We start from the raw sequence: 20,276 nt of genomic DNA, 5'->3' as shown, positions 1-20,276 counted from the left end.
ATTAAATATACATCATGCAAGAACCAGTATATCTAAAAAAAAATTCAAATAAATATATTTATTGATTAATTCGAGCTATTTAAAATCTGTTCAAAGGCTAATTCATATTGATCTTAGTAAGGGTATTATACTTTGTCTCGATGCCTCAATAAACAAAAAAAAAAAAAGAAGCTATATATATAAGATATAAAGAAAGATTGACTTGGTCTTATTTTGTTGATTCAAAGACTTGGGGGAAGAGTTATCTTCATAAAAATGCACCTCATGTGATATCTAAAGGAGATTTGAATATTGGTCTCTTTTTTATTTATCTTTATTTAATAATTTTTTTATATTATTAATTTTAAATCGAGATTTTCATGCTTGTGACACATGGACGATATCGGTTTTATAGCAGCCCTTTACTTTTGAAAATTAATTTTACAACAATTAAGGAATTGAAAATTAATTAATTTTTTCTTTTGTTTAGTTTGATTGTAGCATTGAATGGGGGTCTCACATGCTTTCCATGTAACATATTATTGTATGTTAAGAAGTGGCCAAAACAACTTGGACTAGAAAATCACATGTTCCTTCATGTTTTAGTTATTTAGATAGCAAAAGCCTTAGGATATTGTCACAAGAAAATCCCAACCTCAAGATCCCTAGGATCCTATCCTATCTTCTAATTAATTCTTTCTTTGAAATTATTTTTCTATGTCTTTTGCGATAGATATTAAAGGTTATGATTCTCGATTTATATCCACGATTATGGGTTTTTCACGTGAAGCACATTTGTGGTCTAATGATGAATTAAAAAATAATTTGGAGCTTTAAACATTAGGAATCAAATTGAAGAACTTTGAATTCCTTCCTGAATTTAGATAGAAAAAAGCCTTAGGATAATGTCACAAGAAAACGCCAACCTCAAGAAGCCTAGGATCCAATCCTATCTTCTAATTAATTGTTTATATTATTTTTTATGCTTTTTACTATAAATATTAAAGATTATGATTCTAGATATATATCCACGATTACGGGTTTTTCATGTGAGGCACACTTGTGGTCTAATGACAAATTAGAAAATAATTTGGAGCCTTAAATATTAAGAATCGAATCGAAGAACTTTGAATGAGAAAAATTTTTTCGAGATTGTTAAATACATGTTAGGCTACTTTTTGAAGATAAACATGTGTTATCACCTAACTATTTCGGGAAATTTTAGATTCGAGATAAAATTAATTAAAATGGTTTCCATTAATATAAATAAGGTAGCATGAAAGTATCGATAAAAATCCAAAACTTGAGAAAAAAATCGATGTAATATAGGTTAACATCTTAATTTAAATTTAAAGAAAAAATTTTCATATATTAACTTTTAATAATTTTGAAATCGAAATTGAAATTTTTATTTCAATAATATTGTATCGTGTTTAAATTATCGATTTATGATTACAAAATTACTTAATTTTAAGTCAACGATTTTAATATTTTACTTTTTAAAAAATCGAATCGTACTCTTTAATAATTCATATTATATATATTTGACGCGTTAAGTTACGAAATTTGATTTTTCTTTGAACAATTTTAATTTCTTGCAAGCCAAACGCACTGCCAATTGTTGCCCATTGACTATCCCCGCAATGTAGAAAATTCAAAGTCATAGACTTGGAATCAAGACTTTCTTCTCTTCTCCAATCACTTGACCTCTCTAGTTTCATCTAGGCCGTCCAAACCTCGTCAAACACCACCCACATGCTTACGTGGACGGTCATGATTCAATATCAAAATCTTTTGTCGCCAACGTTGACTTCTTTATTTTCCTACATACAAGGAAACAAAACCTAGAAACCAGCTCCGAAAGCATGTACAACGTGGTAAAACTAAAACGACCAATCAAAATCAAAATTTTTTATACATCGAGTATATATTTTAATCCATATTGTCATCTAATTCATTAGTAGTGTATAAGATCGGACAGTGTATTGAATATAAATTCAAAAAAATAATTTTTTTTTATTTTAAAGTTTAGTAATGAATTGCTATTAATTATAAAAATAGATTCAATTAAAATCGTAATCCGGGACAATCCGAACTTCCTAAACTAATTTTTTAGTTACCATAAACATTCATAAATTAAACCTATATAGGTTAATATAAATTAACCCTAGTTAATCCACCAAATCTTGTTAACCTAAAAACTTCTCCTATAAATACCACTCGTCAAAACCCTTTAGCTTTTCCCTAACTTCGTGTTCGGTTACCCTTCTTGCAGATAAAGTTTCTGCTTCTCATATCTCTCCTTTGTCCTTTATGGTGAGTTCTCCAAACCCTTTTGTGTTTTTGGGTTGAATCCTTCGTTTTTTATGGCAAAATCTTTGTATAGTCCGCAAGTTTTTGCATGATTTTTTTGTATTTTTTTAACTTATGTGTGTGCGTGATTTTCATGAGCAGATGCCTGGGGTCAATCCTGAGCAATCCGACAAGGATTCGGAGCCGTTTGTAGAGGTCGATCCGACTGGCCGTTATGGTCGTTACGCTGAACTTCTAGGTTCGGGGGCGGTCAAAAGGGTCTACCGCGCATTTGATCAAGAAGAAGGGATCGAAGTTGCATGGAACCAAGTCAAACTGAGGAACCTTTCCAACGATCCGTCGATGATCGACAGGCTGTTTTCAGAGGTTCGGTTACTGAGATCATTGACCAACAAGAACATAATCTCGTTGCACAATGTCTGGCGCGACCAGGAACATAACACCCTGAATTTCATTACAGAAGTCTGTACTTCTGGGAATTTGAGGGAGTACAGGAAGAAGCACAGGCAGGTGTCGATGAAGGCATTGAAGAAATGGTCGAAGCAGATTTTGACAGGGTTGGATTATCTGCATACTCATGAGCCTTGTATCATTCACAGAGATCTCAATTGCAGCAATGTTTTTGTTAATGGAAACACCGGCCAGGTATATGCTCATGGTTAGATGATGGTGATGATTCTGTCTTTCTTTTTTAAATGTTTGGTTACTAGGAAAAAGCAAGGAAAAGTAAAGAAGGTAAAAGGTATAGAGAATATAATTCTCTTATTACTTTATAGTTTTATTCACTGTTTCAGTATCTTCAACAGGTTAAGATTGGTGATCTGGGATTGGCAGCCACAGTGGGGAAGAGCCATTTGGCACATTCAGTCCTCGGGACACCGGAATTCATGGCACCGGAGCTGTACGAGGAAGACTACACAGAACTTGTCGACATATACTCATTTGGTATGTGTGTGCTTGAGATGGTGACCTTGGAAATCCCCTATAGTGAGTGTGACAATGTGGCCAAGATTTACAAGAAGGTGTGCAGTGGGGTGAGGCCTCAAGCCTTGAGCAAGGTTAGGGATCCGGACGTCAAGGCATTCATTGAGAGGTGCCTTGCTCAGCCTAGGGCAAGGCCCTCTGCAGCGGAGCTCCTCCGGGACTCATTTTTCGATGAAGTTGATGATGATGATGAAAATATTGATAGCGGAATTTCTCCATGACTAAATGCTAATTTTCAATGTAGTATCTATAACTGAATTAGGCCTAGGGTTTTTGTATTGTTTATCTTTGTCTAATCTTATAGTGTTCATGATTGATTTGGATGCAAATCCAAATCAATGGTTAGGTTTTTTTTCCCCTTAAATCTCTCTTACAAGTAGGTTAATTGGATAACTTAGAAGAGTTCCTTTTAGGGGAAGGAAAGTTGCTTAATCTTTTAAGGGTTCTAAAGTTCATTTTGTACATATTGTTTTTTCAAACATACAATATATCTAAATATATATGGGAAAGACAAAAATTTACGATTTATTGTATGGAAAACTCTTAATATCTTGAACATGAATTTTTTGAATTTGAAAATTCAAACACACGGATAAAAGATCAATTCAGATTCAAATTGCATTCGAAGTAAAGTCAAAGCAAAATCTGATAGATTCAAATTGAATCCCTTTGAATGGGGCTGTAAAGAACATGCTTATATGTCTTTGAGGAGAGCCAACCTATGAGGAGAATGTGACGTTCAAGGAAACGACCTTTCAAGCCTATGTAAAAGCACAGCTCTTGGCGTGTGGTGAAGAGAAGCATATTTTATTATAGGGAAGTTGGGTGACAAAGAGACCTTCTCCTTTTCTTTTTTCTATACTGCTGTCACGCTCAAATTTGTTGGGAAAATTATTGCAAGCCTGGCCCTGATCTGGTCTGACTGGTTTTTCCATTTTCCCAAAATAAAAAAAAGGGTTTGTAGAATTTGGCATCATAAGTTTGTCTAGTGCTTTTGCTTTGCTTTTTTGTATTTCCTTTTGTAAGAAAATGGGTTAGTTTGGATGGGAAAATTGAATATGGAGAATATAGTATAATGATATATATGCTTAGAATTAGTCTGCCTTTAATCAGTGCTTTTGGGGGAGAAACTTTCAACTCTTTAAATGATTCTAGTTCCCCCACTACAATCTCAAATTAGAAAACTAATCATATTATAAAATTCATTTGGCTGACTTTTGAGGCAAAAAGCAAAATTTAATGTTCTCAAACAAAACATGGAACCATGATTTTCATTTTTAAACGTATTTTCATGTTTTTGCAATGTGATTCCTTGATGAACAGTGAGGCCTGGATTGGAATGTGAGAGGCTAATAGAACCAACCATGTGAATTGACTGGGTCATTTGCAACTTGCTGGTGAAATAGAAGCCTTTTGGTTCCAGGAAAAAACAGCTGTAAATCCATTAGTCAAAGGGATAATGTCTTTGTTGGATGTCTGAAAGGGTTGACTGATGATTGAACAGGCAGAAGAATGGTCTTTGCCAGCTCTTCTTGTCTCTGCAGATTGGGAGATTTCCAGACATATCGCATTTGACATCCCCAAAGATCAGGCCAAGGAAACATAACTTTATTTTAGGTTGATTTAAGGAAAAGAAAGGGTAAACTTTTGATAACCCAAGCAAGTTAATAACTTGAGTATGAGGTATGCCTGTTGCCTTCTGCTTGTCAATGCATGTTTGCTGCTTCTTGGCTTTACAGTACAAGGTTTAGTTAATTAGGACTTTCCAAAAGACAAACATTGTTCTTGTCCAAATATCTTATCACTTCTTGATGATGATGTTGCTCCATGAATTTCCTTAATCAAAAAATTAATCAAACTACTGTTAGTATGATGATCTACAGAAAGAAAGAAAAGTTTTAGATGTTTGTTGGCATGATTCTGCAGCCATCTGATCAGAAGAGATTATGATAGCTCAAAATGTTAGCAGAAACCAACAGACTACGAGCAAAATAGTGAATATGTCTCAGTAATATTCTAGTATGAGTCTGGTGTCTCATTGAAGATATCGAATTACGTGAAGTTTGTGAATGTTGCTTGTATAAAGTATTAAAAAATGCATACATGAAGCTTTGGGAACTAAGATGGAATATGTCCTTATAAGATTTATCGAAACAAGGAGGAACAATGATGTATTGTGATTCTATCAAGGTGCCTTCCTGGGTAGAAAACTAGTTATGACTGCATCTTGCCACATTTTTGATGACCCAACAAAGTAGTCTAAAGATGTACAGAAGGGGAGATTTTGACCTGTTTTTGAAGGGGCTAATATGCATTGCAGTTTTTCCTCTATTAGCCACAGTTTGCATGGGAGGTAAGTTCAACGAATCCGAATCTTTCCTTAGCTTCATTAGATCTGTTGATCCCCAAAACAAACTGGAAACTCAATGGAATGAGTTGTCACAAAATCCCTGCTTGCTTAAGTCTAAAGGTGTAAAGTGCAATCTGCAGGGTACCTCCATATTAGAAATAAGGCTTGATAATTTGAATCTTAGTGGGGTAATAGATGCACATGACCTTTGCATGCTCCAAAACCTTGAAGTTCTCAGCTTAGCAAGAAATCTTATACATGGAACTATACCTAGCTCGATATCACACTGCACAAGGCTGAGGTATCTAAATCTGAGTAGCAATTCTCTAACTGGGAGAGTTCCTGGCACTCTAACTAAGTTGAAATATCTCAGGAGTTTGGACATCTCTAACAATCATTTTACTCCCATCGGCCCACATGTGAAACAGGAATTTAAGCATGTTTATAAGTATTCCAAGGAACCAGTCGCATTGCAAAGAGATAGTCATTTAAAAACAACAGGACATGATGAACGGGCTTCAGCTCCTCCAAAGGACTCTAGTGATAAAAAGTCAAACAATCTATTGTTGGCTATCTTGCCCTTAGTTCTTGGCAGTGGGTTGTTCTTCCTGTTATTATACTATTTGAGCAAGAGGGCTGATAAAATAAATAGAGAGAAGGAGATTCTGAATGCTCTCAAAGAATCTCCTCTCAAATTTCCTCCAGTCGGTGCTACAGAGGAAGCGAAGCCTGAGGATAGGCACCAAGAGCTTGTGTTCTTTGTTGAAGATCATGAAAGCTTTAAACTAGATGATCTCCTAGAAGCCTCAGCAGACTTACGAAGCCAGGGCCTTTGCAGCAGTCTTTACAAGGTAATACTTAAGAACAATGCCACTTATGCTGTCAAAAGATTGAAGAAATTGCAGGTGTCCTTCGAAGAGTTTGCCCAGACAATGAGGCAGATAGGTAACTTGAAGCATCGAAATATTCTACCGCTTGTTGGCTACAATTGTTCTAATGAAGAAAAGCTTCTGTTCTACAAGTATCAGAGCAATGGGAGCCTCCTAAACCTGCTGAAAGGTAAGTTGAGAATCTTAAGATCAATGAGGCTGGTCATCCCGTGATCAAACCAATTTAGGCTTTCCAGCAAGCATGCAGGTGCACCCACACCTCACTCATGTACAGACCAAGGTGGTCAAGCATTACGGCATTGCATTATTCTTTCACACAAGCACGAGAAAATTGAGACCAACGTTCTTTCATCATCTTGATCTTTTAGCATCTGTTTTTGAACTTAATTAACAATTTTATGACTGGCTTTAGCTGTCAAAATGTCTTCTGTCCTGTATCTCAGATAATTGTTTTGTTAACATGCAGACTACATTGAGAAGAAAAAAGATTTTCCATGGAGACTTAGGCTGACCATAGCAAGTGGCATTGCGAGGGGTTTGGCGTTCATATATCAGAGTTCGAACGAGCAGGAGATCATTCCTCATGGAAATCTAAAGCTCTCAAATATACTGTTGGGTGAAAACATGGAACCATTAATAAGTGAATATGGGATTTCAAGACTTTTAAATCCCCAAGAGCAATGCCTCTTCTCCTCCAATGGTTATACTGCACCCGAGAAAAGTTTATCAGAACAAGGCGATGTTTATAGCTTTGGAGTTATCCTACTGGAGTTACTTACTGGCAAAACTGTGGAAAAAACTGGTGTAGACCTTCCCAAGTGGGTCAGATCGATGGTGAGGGAAGAATGGACTGGAGAGGTCTTTGACAAGGAGGTCAGTAAATCTGCTTTGCAGTGGGCATTTCCTTTGCTGAATATTGCTCTTAAGTGTGTCTCTCATTCCCCACAAGATAGACCAGCTGCATCAGAGGTCTTGGAGAAGATAGATGAGGCTTTGTTTGCACACGGAGATCTTTCGGTTTCTTCTACGTCTTCTTTTGAATCCGGCCATCCAGATTGCTGTATACTTCACAGTGTCATACCTGAGACTTGGGACACTCCAGGATCAAATTATTAGTGGACATTTCGATATGTTTTATATTCCATTTTCACTTCAGCACTAGAACAATAGTACCGTTTCCTCTGTTTAGCAGGAAGAACTTCCATGTTAAGTACAATAAGACATTCTATCTAAGCCTTTTACAGGAAAGGCAGAAGCCAATGTACATAATGAGGAAGAGTGAATCCGACCATAAGTCATGTTATTATCATAGTAGACTTTATAAGCACTTGTCTGTTGTTTGCTTGTCTCTTTTTCTTTGAAAGGTACCTTCTAACACTTATTAATTGAAATTCATCTGAGACCTTGACACAAGCAGGAAGGGTTGCAAGATACTTCTGTTTAATCCAAACCAAGAAAGTTTATGTTTAATGTAGCAAGCTTAACATTTATTACTTACCTGTTGCTGTGCAGCTCTATCAGGGTGAAATCTGCATGCCAGACTGCAGTTTCTTTGTTCTTCCACTACCCTTATTTCCGAGTTATGTAATAACTTTAGAAATATACTCTACTTTGAAAAACTATCAAGGCAATCATCATTTTATCATAAGTCTTGAAATAAGATCAAAATGACATGTGAAACATGCTCAAACAGTAGCATCCCTGCTGCAACTTGCATTCACAAATATTTTTTAATAAATTATGAAAGAAAAGTTAAAATTCTTTCATTTGTTATGTATCCAATTTCATGAATTTTCTGTCATGGAGAAGTTGATGGCAGAAATAATGGGATTTGGCCATTTGGGATCATCAACCTGTTGTAATGGTTCAACATCGTTTCTTAGATTGGTTTGTTCTCTTATGTATATATATTTTAAGAAAATGCAGGCCAAATCATTAAATATCCCAAAAATATCTTCACTACAATCCGATATCTCTTTTCTAAACCAGATTAGGCATTGAACCTTGCTTTCTGCTTACACCAAATGAAATTTTTATGCCAGCCTAACTGCAAAAAGTTGTTCAACCAATATTAGAAAATTATAAAAAAAAATAATATAAGCATCCAAGGACCCTCATTGAACTTTCCGAAACGTGTAGTTTAACATCGAAATTAAGGTTTAAATAGGAGATTAAGGACTAGATCAAGCAACATTTAGCTGGCTGATGTTGGTCACTTATGCCACTAATTTAATAGGACTTTTGGTCTAATGTGGGGAGAAGAAATGAAGCCTCCTAAACCTTTCTGGTTGTTGATTTTGGTATCTGTCTAATCAAAGGGCTTTTAACTTGTGAATGCATCAAATCTGAAATGTCACAGATGGCTTAAAACAAAACTGAACAAACATTGGATTGTACTTGATTTCAGAACTCAATCCTCAATGTTATCTTGAAGAGGTTTAAGACAAAATCCAGAACATGACATGATGATTGCCATGAACTTGTAATAATCTGATGATGTTCTTAAAACCACCTCCCCTCCCTTTTTTTTTATTTTTTTATGTCATGAGCTTTGGTCTAACATGTAAGTTTTAACTCCACTAATTGTGTGTGTGGTGTCAAGCCAGGCAGGCACAATCTGTACCAAAAGGGTTTCCATTGTAGACATGAACATAGAAAACAACAGCATGCCAAATTTTTTGAACCAACCTGTCTATCAACATATGATATAAAATAAGAAGAAAAAGAAAAAGAAATTAATGATTAAAAAATGGAAATTTAAGGTCTAAAAAAGTGGTCCAAAAGTCTGCTTCATGATTAAAAATGCAAAAGTTGAAACATGATTTTGGTTCTAACATGCAATCCCAAGCAAGGAATAGTTAATGCCATATGCTTAATTGATTCAATGTTTGTACAAGAATCAAAATATAATTTTTATTAATTTTCTTAAAAAAAGAAAAAGGAAGTAAAAAAAGAAAAACATCACCATCTCCTGCCATCACTCTTTAGGCTACTCCAAATATTCTTACACCAGAGGATTGCCAATCTCAATCTTCTCTCTCCCTCTACATATATATTCTCTCTCTTCTCTCTCTACCTCTCTCCTCAAATTCCATTTCTTTTGATTTAATTAAGAGGAGTGGAATAACCAAGAAAGATAGAAAAAGAAACAGAGGAGGAGAGAGAGAGAGAGAGAGGGGAGAAGGAGAGAAAGGCCTTTTTAAAGAGAAAGATAAAAAATGAGCAACAAAAACTCCTCTTCTGTTTCCATTGCCATCATTTCTCATCTCAGATCTTAATTTGCTTCCCATTTTCTAAACTGGGTCATTTCCAAGATGGTAAATTTTTGTCTTCTTCTTCTTCTTCCTTCTCCTTCCGCATCTCTGTTTCTCTCTGTTTTTCTCTCTGTTTCCTGATCTTTCTCTGGACTTTTCCTTTGTCTTGATCCACATAATTTGGTCTCAATTCTGAATTTTTTGTGATTACCAGGAAGCTTGGGTTGTTTTCTGATTGGTGCATGAAGTTTTCAGATGATCCTAGATTGGATTTGACAACTACCCACTTTGTCTTGATCAGGTTCTGTCTATAATTCATAAGAAAAGGTATGTTGTTTCTTTTAATTTTCCTGTTTGATTGTTGTTATTGTTCACATTTTGATCTGTTTTGGTTTGTTTTCCGGAATAAGGATGGATCCTTTTAGCTGCTGATGATAATTTGATAATTCAGAATTGGTTTTTAAAGTTATCAAAGAGTTTCATTTATTGAATTGGTGTTAGGATTCTGATTGAATTTGAAAAATTTTAATATTCGAATCCGATTGTGGTATTTTGTTTTGAGAAAAGTTTAGATTTTTCTTTCTGGGACTGAAATCGGTGGTTGATGATGGTGATTGCAGATAAGATGGAATCAGATCTTGGTAAACTCTTCATTGGTGGGATATCTTGGGACACCGATGAGGAACGTCTCAAGGAGTATTTCAGGAAGTATGGGGAAGTGGTGGAGGCAATGATCATGAGAGATCGTGTCACAGGTCGTGCCCGTGGCTTCGGTTTTGTTGTCTTTGCTGATCCTGCTGTTGCTGAAAGGGTAATTATGGATAAGCATATGATTGATGGTCGCACGGTGAGAGCCTTGATTATGATTATCCTTTATGCATTACAGATTGAATTGGGATTTTAAACTTTTCTTTCCTTCTAAAACACTAGAAAATGCCAACAGAGGAGGGATGTTATTTCTCCTCAATTAATTTGAGATTTGTGATAATCACAGTGAGTTTGAACTATTTTCTGGCATTGACTTAGTATGGCTTTGTTTGAGTGAATTTCTATCCAGTTGTTAGCTTGGGACAGAAAAAGTGATACAATTGTTTGATTAAAGTTTCTGACTGCTCAATGTTCAGGTTGAGGCAAAGAAGGCTGTTCCTAGGGATGATCAACACATTCTAAACAGGAACGTGAGTGGCATTACTGGATCTCCTGGTCCTGGACGCACAAAAAAGATTTTTGTTGGAGGTTTAGCATCTACGGTCACTGAGGGTGACTTTAAGAAGTACTTTGATCAGTTTGGTTCAATTACTGATGTTGTGGTGATGTATGATCATAACACGCAGAGGCCGAGAGGGTTCGGCTTCATTACTTATGATTCAGAGGATGCAGTAGACAGAGTCCTGCATAAAACATTCCACGAACTCAACGGGAAATTGGTTGAGGTCAAGAGGGCAGTTCCTAAAGAACTATCTCCAGGCCCCAGCCGCAGCCCTATGATTGGGTATAATTATGGTTTGAGTAGGGCTGCCAACTTCCTCAATAGTTATGCTCAGGGATATAATCTTAGCCCACTTGGAGGCTTTGGAGTCAGGATGGATGGTAGGTTTAATCCTCTTGCTAGTGGTCGAACTGGGTTTCCTCCATTTAGTACCACTGGATATGGAATAGGTATGAATATGGAACCAGGAATGAGTCCTAGCTATGGTGGGAGTTCCAACTTTGGCAACAGTCTTGGATACGGAAGAATAATTAGTCCCTATTACAGTGGGAATTCAAACAGGTATAACACTCCTATCGGCTACGGTGTAGGAAGTGGAAGAAATGATTCTGTTTTGAGCTCTGCTACTAGGAATGTCTGGGGAAATGGAGGCCTAAGCAATGCCTCAAATGCTTCCAGCCCTGGTGGTTACTTGGGTTCTGGAGGTGGGAGTTTTGGTTCTTTAGGAAATAGTGGAGTAAATTGGAGCCCTTCTCCTGCACAAAGTGGAGGGAATGCTTCTGGCTATACTGGGAGTGCTGGTTATGGGAATGCTGATGATAACTATGGTTTGGGAGGGGGAGGATATGGGAGAAACGGTGGCACTGTTGCAGCTCCAACATCATCATTTGCTGGGTCAACTGGTAGTTTTGAGGGGTCCTATGGGGATCTCTACCGCAGTGGTTCAGTTTATGGTGACTCAACTTGGCGGTCTGCAACTCCTGACTTAGATGGCTCTAGCTCATTCAGTTATGGGCTTGGCAATATATCATCAGATGTTACTGTACGAACTTCTGAGGATTATGTTGGAAGTTACAGTGTTGCAAGTAGACAGTCCAATAGAGGTAATACTCTCTTTAGTTTCGTTAAGTTTTTTGTTTTTTGAGAAATAGCTTTTGAATTTAGGTTAGATTTATTCTAGATTTACCTGGATGCAAATAACTACTTTCAACTTCAGGGTTTGGGTTGAACTTTCTTAACTCTAGACGAAAATTTCTTTTTGCTGGAAACAAAATTGCAGTTATAGTTTATGGATGTTGACAAAATCAATATAAACTTGTTTCTGGCATCTAATTAGCAGAGGGAGTCAAAAAGAATAAAGATAAATTCATTTGTATAAGGTAGAACTAATTTGTTTTAAGTTCATGGAGTTTGAATTTAAGGTGGCGATCATACTCGTTTTTCCTTATTTAGCAATTGTTTTTGGAATGGACTCTGAAGTCTTATCTTTAGTCATATCTGATTTCAACTCCTGTAAGGACAGCCAACTGTTTACTTTTCTTGTGGTGCCATGATAGGATCCATCGGTGTCAATTACTTTATCCGACCTCTCTGCATATATGCTTGCTTTTTTAACAGTTCGCATCAGTGAATATTTGTCAGAACTTTTCTTTTGGGCCTGCATCAACTTGATCTTGTTGTATGTAACTTGGAAGAAATCAGTAGCGAAAGTTAACTTCAATATCAAACTTAATTAGTGTCTTTCCTGCACTTGTTCTGCTACGCATAGAAGAAATTCAATAATCTGAAAATTATTATTGTCATAGGACTGAAAGATGATTTTTTACATGCAGATACTTGACGTTGATTCTGAACATTTCATTTATGCTGATATGTTGAGGCTCGAGAGTCGTATGCCAGCTGGCTGCATTTGTTAATTCTTATATTTGTTGGTTTCTTATTCAGGAATTGCTGCCTAGGAGATCTGTTACTTGGATATCAGAAGTTATAATGTAGGTTTGAATGAATTTGAGCAAACAGGTGAAAAGTTTGTGAATTTGATACAACTGCCTCATTACTATGTCAGCTTACACGGAAATTGATCTTATAGCACTAACGAGGGTTATTGATTTGAAATATACACATTCAGAGTGAGCAGTTACAAGGGATTTTGTGTAAGGTTTGAGATTTGATTTTTTTTTCTTTTTTATTTTTAATAGTGAAAATTTAGGTCCTTTCTTGGCATTTGAGTGAGGTGTAAAATCAGATTGCGGGATATATACTCCGGATGATTGGTTCCAATTAATGTACCATGCATCTCCAGCAAGGCATGCCAGTAGTAGTACATCAAAACAATAGGGTATTAATTTTTTTCCTTTTTTTTTTTTTGTAATTTTTTCAGCTGCTGTAATGCCTGGCAGAGTTGCTGGTTCTTGTCCTTATATTTCCTTCATATTATCTGGGATTGTTTTTCTCTCAGAATTGTAAGGACTTTCTGTTCAATTTACTAGTGTGAAACATTAGAGGGATATCCATATAAAATCCCAATCAAATAAGTTACAAAGTATTCTGATTCATTTGTTATTTACATCAAACAACTTTATTCGTCATGCATGTAATAACTGTTTGCTTTTGCTGCTAAGCTCTCCATCAGGCGGATTCAAGAACATGGCAATCATCTTCATGCTATTAGGTTATGAGAGACTTGATTCCTATGGTTGTGATGTACTGATATGATGGAAAAATTTGGACTGTTTGCCATGTCTGGAATGTTACAAATGCTGCATTAATTGTCTTTCTAGTTGTATTTTTCCATCATCTGCTGATAAAATTTTTGCAGTTGTTTGTTCTCTCTGACTATTCTGTGTGGTCACACTGAGCTCTTATCCATACTTCCCATGGAAAAACTGGAAATGTCTTTGCTTGGGGTTTTCAAATCACTTTCATTTTGAATTTTACTTTTATAGTGGCACACCCCCAAAAATAGATACTACCATGTTAGTGGTCCTCTCTCTACCTCTCTCTCTGAATTTTTATGGCATTTTGTCTTGGTAAAAGCTTTTTGTTATGTGGATTTTAGGAGGCTGCCACTATCCAAATCACTGTTGTGGGTTTCCATTATCCACTTAAAAGTTGCCAGAAATGATAACATCAGCAGCTTGCAAACTTATCGGTGGGGGCAAAAGGCCCATGGCGAATTGGGTCCAGGTGTTTTTGGGGGCTGAGGAGATGAGAACCTTTCATGATGAGAAAGAGCACATCTTTTTCACCCCCACCCATTGGTTTCTTTTCTTGGTGCATCTACTTTTGTTGATAAAGTTCAGGTGCCCATGAATAACCAAACATGGATGATGGATCTGGAATAATGACTTCACTTGAAACGGACGATGAACTTTCACTCCCAGTAGTTGGCAAAACCAGATGTTGAATCAACTAACATGAAATAATCAATGCAAAAACACACGTCCATGGAGCTGGCACTGACATCAACTATTCAATTATCGCAAGGAAATGGTAAGTTGTTGAATCTGAAACTTCAAGATGTAATCATGGATGGGAAAACTGGGAATATGGTTCCTGATTTTTCCACATGAATATGACATTCACAGGGGTCCCAAAACTTAGAAGAAATTTTCTTCAATGGCCCTGATTGCACCGCAAACATCACATGTTGGCCAACTGCACATCACCCGAGGCAAGCAGTACTACCTAGAATTTGTACAAGTTGCTGCCAGGGAAGGAGGCGTGGTTCACCATGCAAAAGTGTGGGGTATGTTTGGTCTTCTAAAAAAAACTGTAAATTAATCTTTAGACCTGCAAATTAAGAAGAAAAAGGTTCTTACAGAATGTCCAAACATGTCTTTACTGGCAAAAATCAAATTTATCCCTTAAAAAAAGGATAATTTGTCCAAGACTCAACTGCCCTTTTTCTTCTTAGCTTTATAGGATTCTAAATTCTTCATTCTCCTCAATGAGAAAGAAAGAGAGAAAAAGAGAAAGTTAGAACAAAGCCAAAAGGTCAAAAAGGTGTAGGCCTCCATTTACACCAGCAAGAAGTACTACCTTCGATGTTATTTAAAACTTTAACTTTAACCAAGCAAAGTTACTTGATTAATGAACCAGGATCGAGTGAAAACATGGATTAGAATAATGTGAAAAGGTACCTTTACCTTTGAAACAATGTTGCTGTAAGGAATAACTTTGGGATGAAGGAGAGAATATGGAAGAAAAATTGCATCAAAAATACAAAATTAGACTGTAGCATATGAGCATGAATGTCAACATCATGAATCCAGGTTCAACATAATGGTGCTTTATCTAACATTTTTCTGAAGAAAAACAAGTTTTGCTATCTTTCGTTCGCAGTGTTTGACATTGGCAATGGCATCAAACCAGAAGTTCAGAGATCTCCAATGGTTTCTGCAGGCATTGGAGACTCAAAGCCTTAACCTACACAGCATTTCCTTCTACCTTTCTCAACCTGTTTCAGGCTGTTATCAAGAAACGGAAAGTTCCATGAACATAAACATTTCCACAGATTGCCTTGAATATTTCTCCCTCATTCTTATAGTACTAGGACCAGCCAAAAACACCTTGCTGTCTCTCAGGGATTTGGAGTTTCACTGTGTTGAATGGGAATTACAACAAATGCAAAATCTTGGAGAGCTTTTAGATAGTAACTTAAACATCAAGCAACTAGTGTTTCGGCGGAACAGATTCAATGCAGATTGTTTATCAGAGTTTTCTGATATTTTGAAGAGAAATGGAGCTATCAAAGAGGTTTTGTTTTCTGAATCACGTATTGGGACCGTTGGTGCCACATTTCTTGCGTCAACTCTCAAGGTGAATGATAGCTTGGAAGAGTTACAGATATGGGAAGACTCAATTGGATCGAAAGGTGCTGAGGAGCTCTCAAAGATGATTGAAGCAAACTCAATGCTGAAGCTTTTGACAATTTTTGACTCAAGCTCGATCACAGCAACCCCTCTTATATCTGCTGTTTTAGCAAGGAATAGAGCCATGGAAGTCCATGTATGGAGTGGAGAAAGTGGAGATAAAAGTTCCAAGGTGGTTGAGTTTCTACCTGAGAGTAGCACACTTAGAATTTACAGGATCGCTGTTTCAGGCGCTTGCAGGGTTGCTTGTGCTCTTGGTTTGAATTCGACTGTTACATCATTTGACATGACTGGAGTACGTCTGAAATCCCGGTGGGCTAAGGAGTTCAGGTGGGTTTTGGAGCAGAACCAAAGCCTGAAAGAGGTAACCTTGTCGAAAACTTGCCTTAAAGACAAGGGAGTTGTGTATGTGGCAGCTGGACTATTCAAGAACAGGCATTTGGAACGCCTGCATCTTGATGGAAACTGGTTCAGTGGGGTAGGTGTGGAGCATCTACTCTGCCCTTTGAGCAGGTTCTCTGCTTTGCAATGCCAAGCCAACATAACACTAAGGTCAGTGACATTCGGAGGAAATAGAACAAAAATAGGAAGAGATGGACTTGCAGCCATATTGCAGATGTTAACAACCAATGAAACTTTGACTCGGCTAGCAATTGTTGATGATCAAAGTATGAGACCAGATGATTTTTTCAGAATCTTCAATAGCTTAGAGAAGAATGCCAGTTTGAGGCGCTTGTCCTTACAAGGTTGCAAAGGGGTTAGAGGGGAGAGGGTGCTGCAAGCAATAATGGAGACACTACAAATAAATCCTTGGATCGAAGATATTGATCTTGCTAGAACACCACTGCATAATGCAGGGAAGGCAGATGCAATTTACCAAAGATTGGGCCAGAATGGGAAGACTGAACCTGAAACTGAAAATGATTTGCTCAAGGACATGCCACTGACAGAGCCCAAGAGCTGTAGGGTATTCTTCTGCGGCCAAGAGTATGCAGGTGAATTTAACTACACTGAACCTTGCTAATTTTAGAACTCAAATGCTGAGATCAAAGATAATTATTTCTTTTAGTTGCTCTCTGCAGGAAAGACAACACTTTGCAATTCAATATCACAGAATTTCTCTTCTTCAAAGCTTCCCTACATTGAACAAGTGAGGACCCTCGTAAATCCAGTTGAACAAGCTGTTAGAACAGTTGGAATGAAGATAAAGACTTTCAAAGATGAAGACACAAAGATATCAATATGGAATCTTGCCGGTCAGCATGAGTTCTATTCTCTTCATGATCTCATGTTTCCGGGGCATGGGAGTGCATCATTTTTCCTGATCATATCCAGTTTATTCAGGAAACCAAGCAACAGGGAACCAAAGACTCCAATGGAGATTGGAGAGGACCTTCAATATTGGCTCAGGTTTATTGTTTCCAACTCGAAAAGAGCTGTCCAGCAATGCATGCTACCAAATGTAGCAGTAGTCCTCACACATTATGACAAAGTCAATCAAACATCACAGAACTTACAGGCCACGGTGAATTCAATACAAAAATTGAGAGACAAGTTCAATGGGTATGTTGATTTCTATCCAACTGTGTTTACTGTTGATGCAAGATCATCTGCATCGGTCAGCAAACTCACCCATCACATTAGAAAAACAAGCAAGACTATTCTCCAGAGAGTTCCTCGGGTTTATCAGCTTTGCAATGATCTTATACAAATTTTATCTGATTGGAGATCAGAGAACTATAACAAGCCAGCTATGAAGTGGAAAGAGTTTGCTGAGCTATGCCAAGTTAAAGTTCCACCTCTGAGGATTCGCTCTCGACATGATAATAAGGAGAAAATCGAAAGGAGGAGGACAGCTGTTGCTACTTGTCTTCATCATATTGGGGAGGTGATATATTTTGATGAATTAGGCTTCCTAATTTTAGACTGTGAGTGGTTTTGTGGTGAAGTACTCAGTCAACTGATAAAATTAGAGGTTAGAAGGCAAAGCTCAGCAGAGAATGGATTCATCAGCAGGAAAGAGTTGGAGAAGATTTTACGAGGAAGTCTACAGAGCCAGATTCCAGGAATGGGTTCAAAGGTGTTTGAGAACTTAGAGGCCAATGACGTTGTAAAAATGATGATGAAGCTTGAACTATGCTATGAACAAGATCCATCTGATCCAAATTCTCTGCTATTGATTCCCTCAATTCTTGAAGAAGGTAGAGGAAAACCACAGAAATGGCAACTAAGCTCCTCTGATTGCCTTTATGCAGGGCGACATCTTCAGTGTGATGATTCAAGCCATATGTTTCTTACACCAGGCTTCTTTCCACGTTTACAGGCAAGAGTTTTAGCTCACCTTGACCCGTTCAGCCTTCCCTTTCTGTTCTCTTTTGCATATTAGCTTTTCCTTTTGAAGCTACGACATCTAGTAGTCTTATTACTCTAGTTTGAAAAAGACCATAGAAACAGACTTTATCAATCATGATGTAAATAAGAGTTGTCAGCTTACTTATCCACTTTGGATTCTTCAAATTATATATTTAGCAGTGATTTATTATTCTTTTGTAGCTATAATAATTAAAGTATAGGACAGACGCACCATGGGAACATTTGATTAAAGAAGAGTTTTTTGAATGATAATCTCTGCAGGAGAAGTGTCCTAGTCTCAATTTCTCACCAAATTTCACTATTTGCAAATACAGGTGCACCTTCATAATAGAATCATGGCACTGAAGAACCAGCATGGAGCTACTTATAGCCTAGAGAAATACCTCATTTCTATAACTATCAATGGTATCCATATCAGAATAGAGCTTGGAGGACAGTTGGGTTACTATGTTGACATCCTTGCTTGCTCCACCAAGAACCTGACAGAAACACTCAGGCTTATCCAACAGCTCATAGTTCCAGCAATTCAAAGCCTCTGCCATGGTGTAACTTTGATTGAAAATATTATGAGGCCTGAGTGTGTGCAAAACCTGATTCCTCCCAGGTACAGGAAATCCCAATTTGTGCCTCTTCAACAACTTAAACAAGCACTACTCTCAGTTCCAGCTGAAAGCATGTACGATTATCAGCACACCTGGGATTCAGTGTCAGATTCGGGCAGATCGATTCTTAGAGCTGGGTTTCATTTAGCCCGAGACCTCCTATCAGATGATGACTTCCGGGAAGTGTTACACCGAAGATATCATGACCTGTACAACCTTGCTGTGGAACTGCAAGTTCCACCAGAAAATAATCCAGATGAAGCAGAGAATTCTTTGTCCAATGCTGTTGAAAGTGACAAAGTTGATCCAACTTTCGGTGGAATAGCCAAGGGGGTGGAAACAGTATTGCAGAGATTAAAGATCATTGAACAAGAAATAAGAGATTTGAAACAGGAGATCCAGGGACTGAGATATTATGAGCACAGGCTTCTCATTGAGCTTCATCGCAAAGTGAACTACCTTGTGAACTTCAATGTTCAAGTAGAAGGTCGGAAAGTACCCAACATGTTCTATTTTGTGAGAACAGAAAACTATTCAAGGAGATTGGTAACCAACATTATTTCTGGCATGACTGCTCTTCGGCTGCACATGTTATGTGAATTCAGGAGAGAAATGCATGTTGTTGAAGATCAGGTCGGTTGTGAAGTAATGCACATTGATAACAGGGCTGTAAAGTGCTTAGCTCCGTACATGACCAAGTTCATGAAACTGGTAACATTTGCTCTCAAAATTGGGGCACATTTAGCAGCTGGGATGGGAAACATGATACCAGATTTAAGCAGGGAAGTTGCCCATCTCGCTGATTCTTCTGTAATGTATGGAGCAGCAGGAGCAGTTGCTGCTGGAGCTGCTGGAACTGCAGCAATGGGACGGATAAATGGAATCCGAAACAGAAACAGGACCGGAGATATTCAGCAAGACCTAAGATCAGCACAACAATGGGTGGTGGACTTTTTAAGGGACAGGAGGTGCTCAACCGGAAAGGATATTGCAGATAAATTTGGGTTATGGAGGGTGAGATATAGGGATGATGGCCATATTGCATGGATCTGCAGAAGGCACATGACCATCAGAGCAAATGAAATCATTGAAGTACCTATTTAGAATTTGCTGGTGTACATGTAATAAAATGGTTTCTCATTTTCTATCTAGTTTGCCATGGATTAAGTTATAATAACAACCTCAACAGCCACTGCAGCATTTTGGAATGACAAAACTTGTTAGCTTCCTTAAATTTTGAATGTTACTTTGATCTTATGATGGAATAAAAATGTAAATTTTAGGATTAAAGTCCAATGGAATCTTTTAACCTAATTATGCAGAACAGGGGAAAAGCGAAATTTTTGCATGCTCTGCCCCTTTTTTGCCTCAAATCACCATGTGAAGATGGGACCAAAAGTTAAAGAATATGATTACATGCATAAATGACTGTTGATAGATGGAATGT

At 37.4% G+C, this 20,276-nt stretch overlaps 4 protein-coding genes across 6 annotated transcripts; all 4 read left to right on the top strand.

Moving 5' to 3' along the window:
• Positions 1–2,182: 2,182 nt before the first annotated feature.
• Positions 2,183–3,804, top strand: LOC110419098 (Protein kinase superfamily protein). The gene is made up of 3 exons (XM_021431986.1): positions 2,183–2,295; positions 2,434–2,937; positions 3,099–3,804. The coding sequence occupies exons 1-3, from the start codon at positions 2,293–2,295 to the stop codon at positions 3,495–3,497; spliced, it is 906 nt and encodes a 301-aa protein (XP_021287661.1). The 5' UTR covers positions 2,183–2,292; the 3' UTR covers positions 3,498–3,804.
• A 1,737-nt stretch (positions 3,805–5,541) lies between these two features.
• On the top strand, positions 5,542–7,667 carry LOC110419089 (putative inactive receptor kinase At4g23740). Its single transcript, XM_021431971.2, has 2 exons — positions 5,542–6,685; positions 6,983–7,667. Exons 1-2 carry the CDS (start codon positions 5,542–5,544, stop codon positions 7,630–7,632), a joined length of 1,794 nt encoding a protein of 597 aa, XP_021287646.2. The 3' UTR covers positions 7,633–7,667.
• Positions 7,668–9,503: 1,836 nt separating this feature from the next.
• On the top strand, positions 9,504–13,525 carry LOC110419095 (RNA-binding (RRM/RBD/RNP motifs) family protein). Of its 3 annotated transcripts, XM_021431983.2 has the most exons (5): positions 9,504–9,833; positions 9,985–10,097; positions 10,391–10,617; positions 10,895–12,083; positions 12,925–13,525. In XM_021431983.2, the coding sequence occupies exons 3-5, from the start codon at positions 10,396–10,398 to the stop codon at positions 12,936–12,938; spliced, it is 1,425 nt and encodes a 474-aa protein (XP_021287658.1). In that variant the 5' UTR covers positions 9,504–9,833; positions 9,985–10,097; positions 10,391–10,395; the 3' UTR covers positions 12,939–13,525. The 3 variants fall into 3 exon arrangements, with proteins under 3 accessions (XP_021287658.1, XP_021287657.1, XP_021287656.1); XM_021431982.1 differs by lacking the exons at positions 9,504–9,833; positions 9,985–10,097 and having other exon boundaries at positions 10,172–10,617; positions 12,813–13,525; XM_021431981.2 differs by lacking the exons at positions 9,504–9,833; positions 9,985–10,097 and having other exon boundaries at positions 10,174–10,617.
• A 136-nt stretch (positions 13,526–13,661) lies between these two features.
• Positions 13,662–20,106, top strand: LOC110419083 (tornado 1). The gene is made up of 4 exons (XM_021431965.1): positions 13,662–14,472; positions 14,568–16,849; positions 16,937–18,177; positions 18,542–20,106. The coding sequence occupies exons 2-4, from the start codon at positions 15,340–15,342 to the stop codon at positions 19,931–19,933; spliced, it is 4,143 nt and encodes a 1,380-aa protein (XP_021287640.1). The 5' UTR covers positions 13,662–14,472; positions 14,568–15,339; the 3' UTR covers positions 19,934–20,106.
• The last annotated feature ends 170 nt before the right edge of the window (positions 20,107–20,276 follow it).

This window comes from Theobroma umbraticum, unplaced genomic scaffold, assembly GCF_002168275.2.
Source record: "Theobroma umbraticum cultivar Fairchild unplaced genomic scaffold, ASM216827v3 scaffold_67.0, whole genome shotgun sequence".
Lineage (NCBI taxonomy): Eukaryota > Viridiplantae > Streptophyta > Magnoliopsida > Malvales > Malvaceae > Theobroma > Theobroma umbraticum.
The sequence above is the reverse complement of the archived record's forward strand: the minus strand, read 5'-3'. Positions and strand labels throughout refer to the sequence as shown.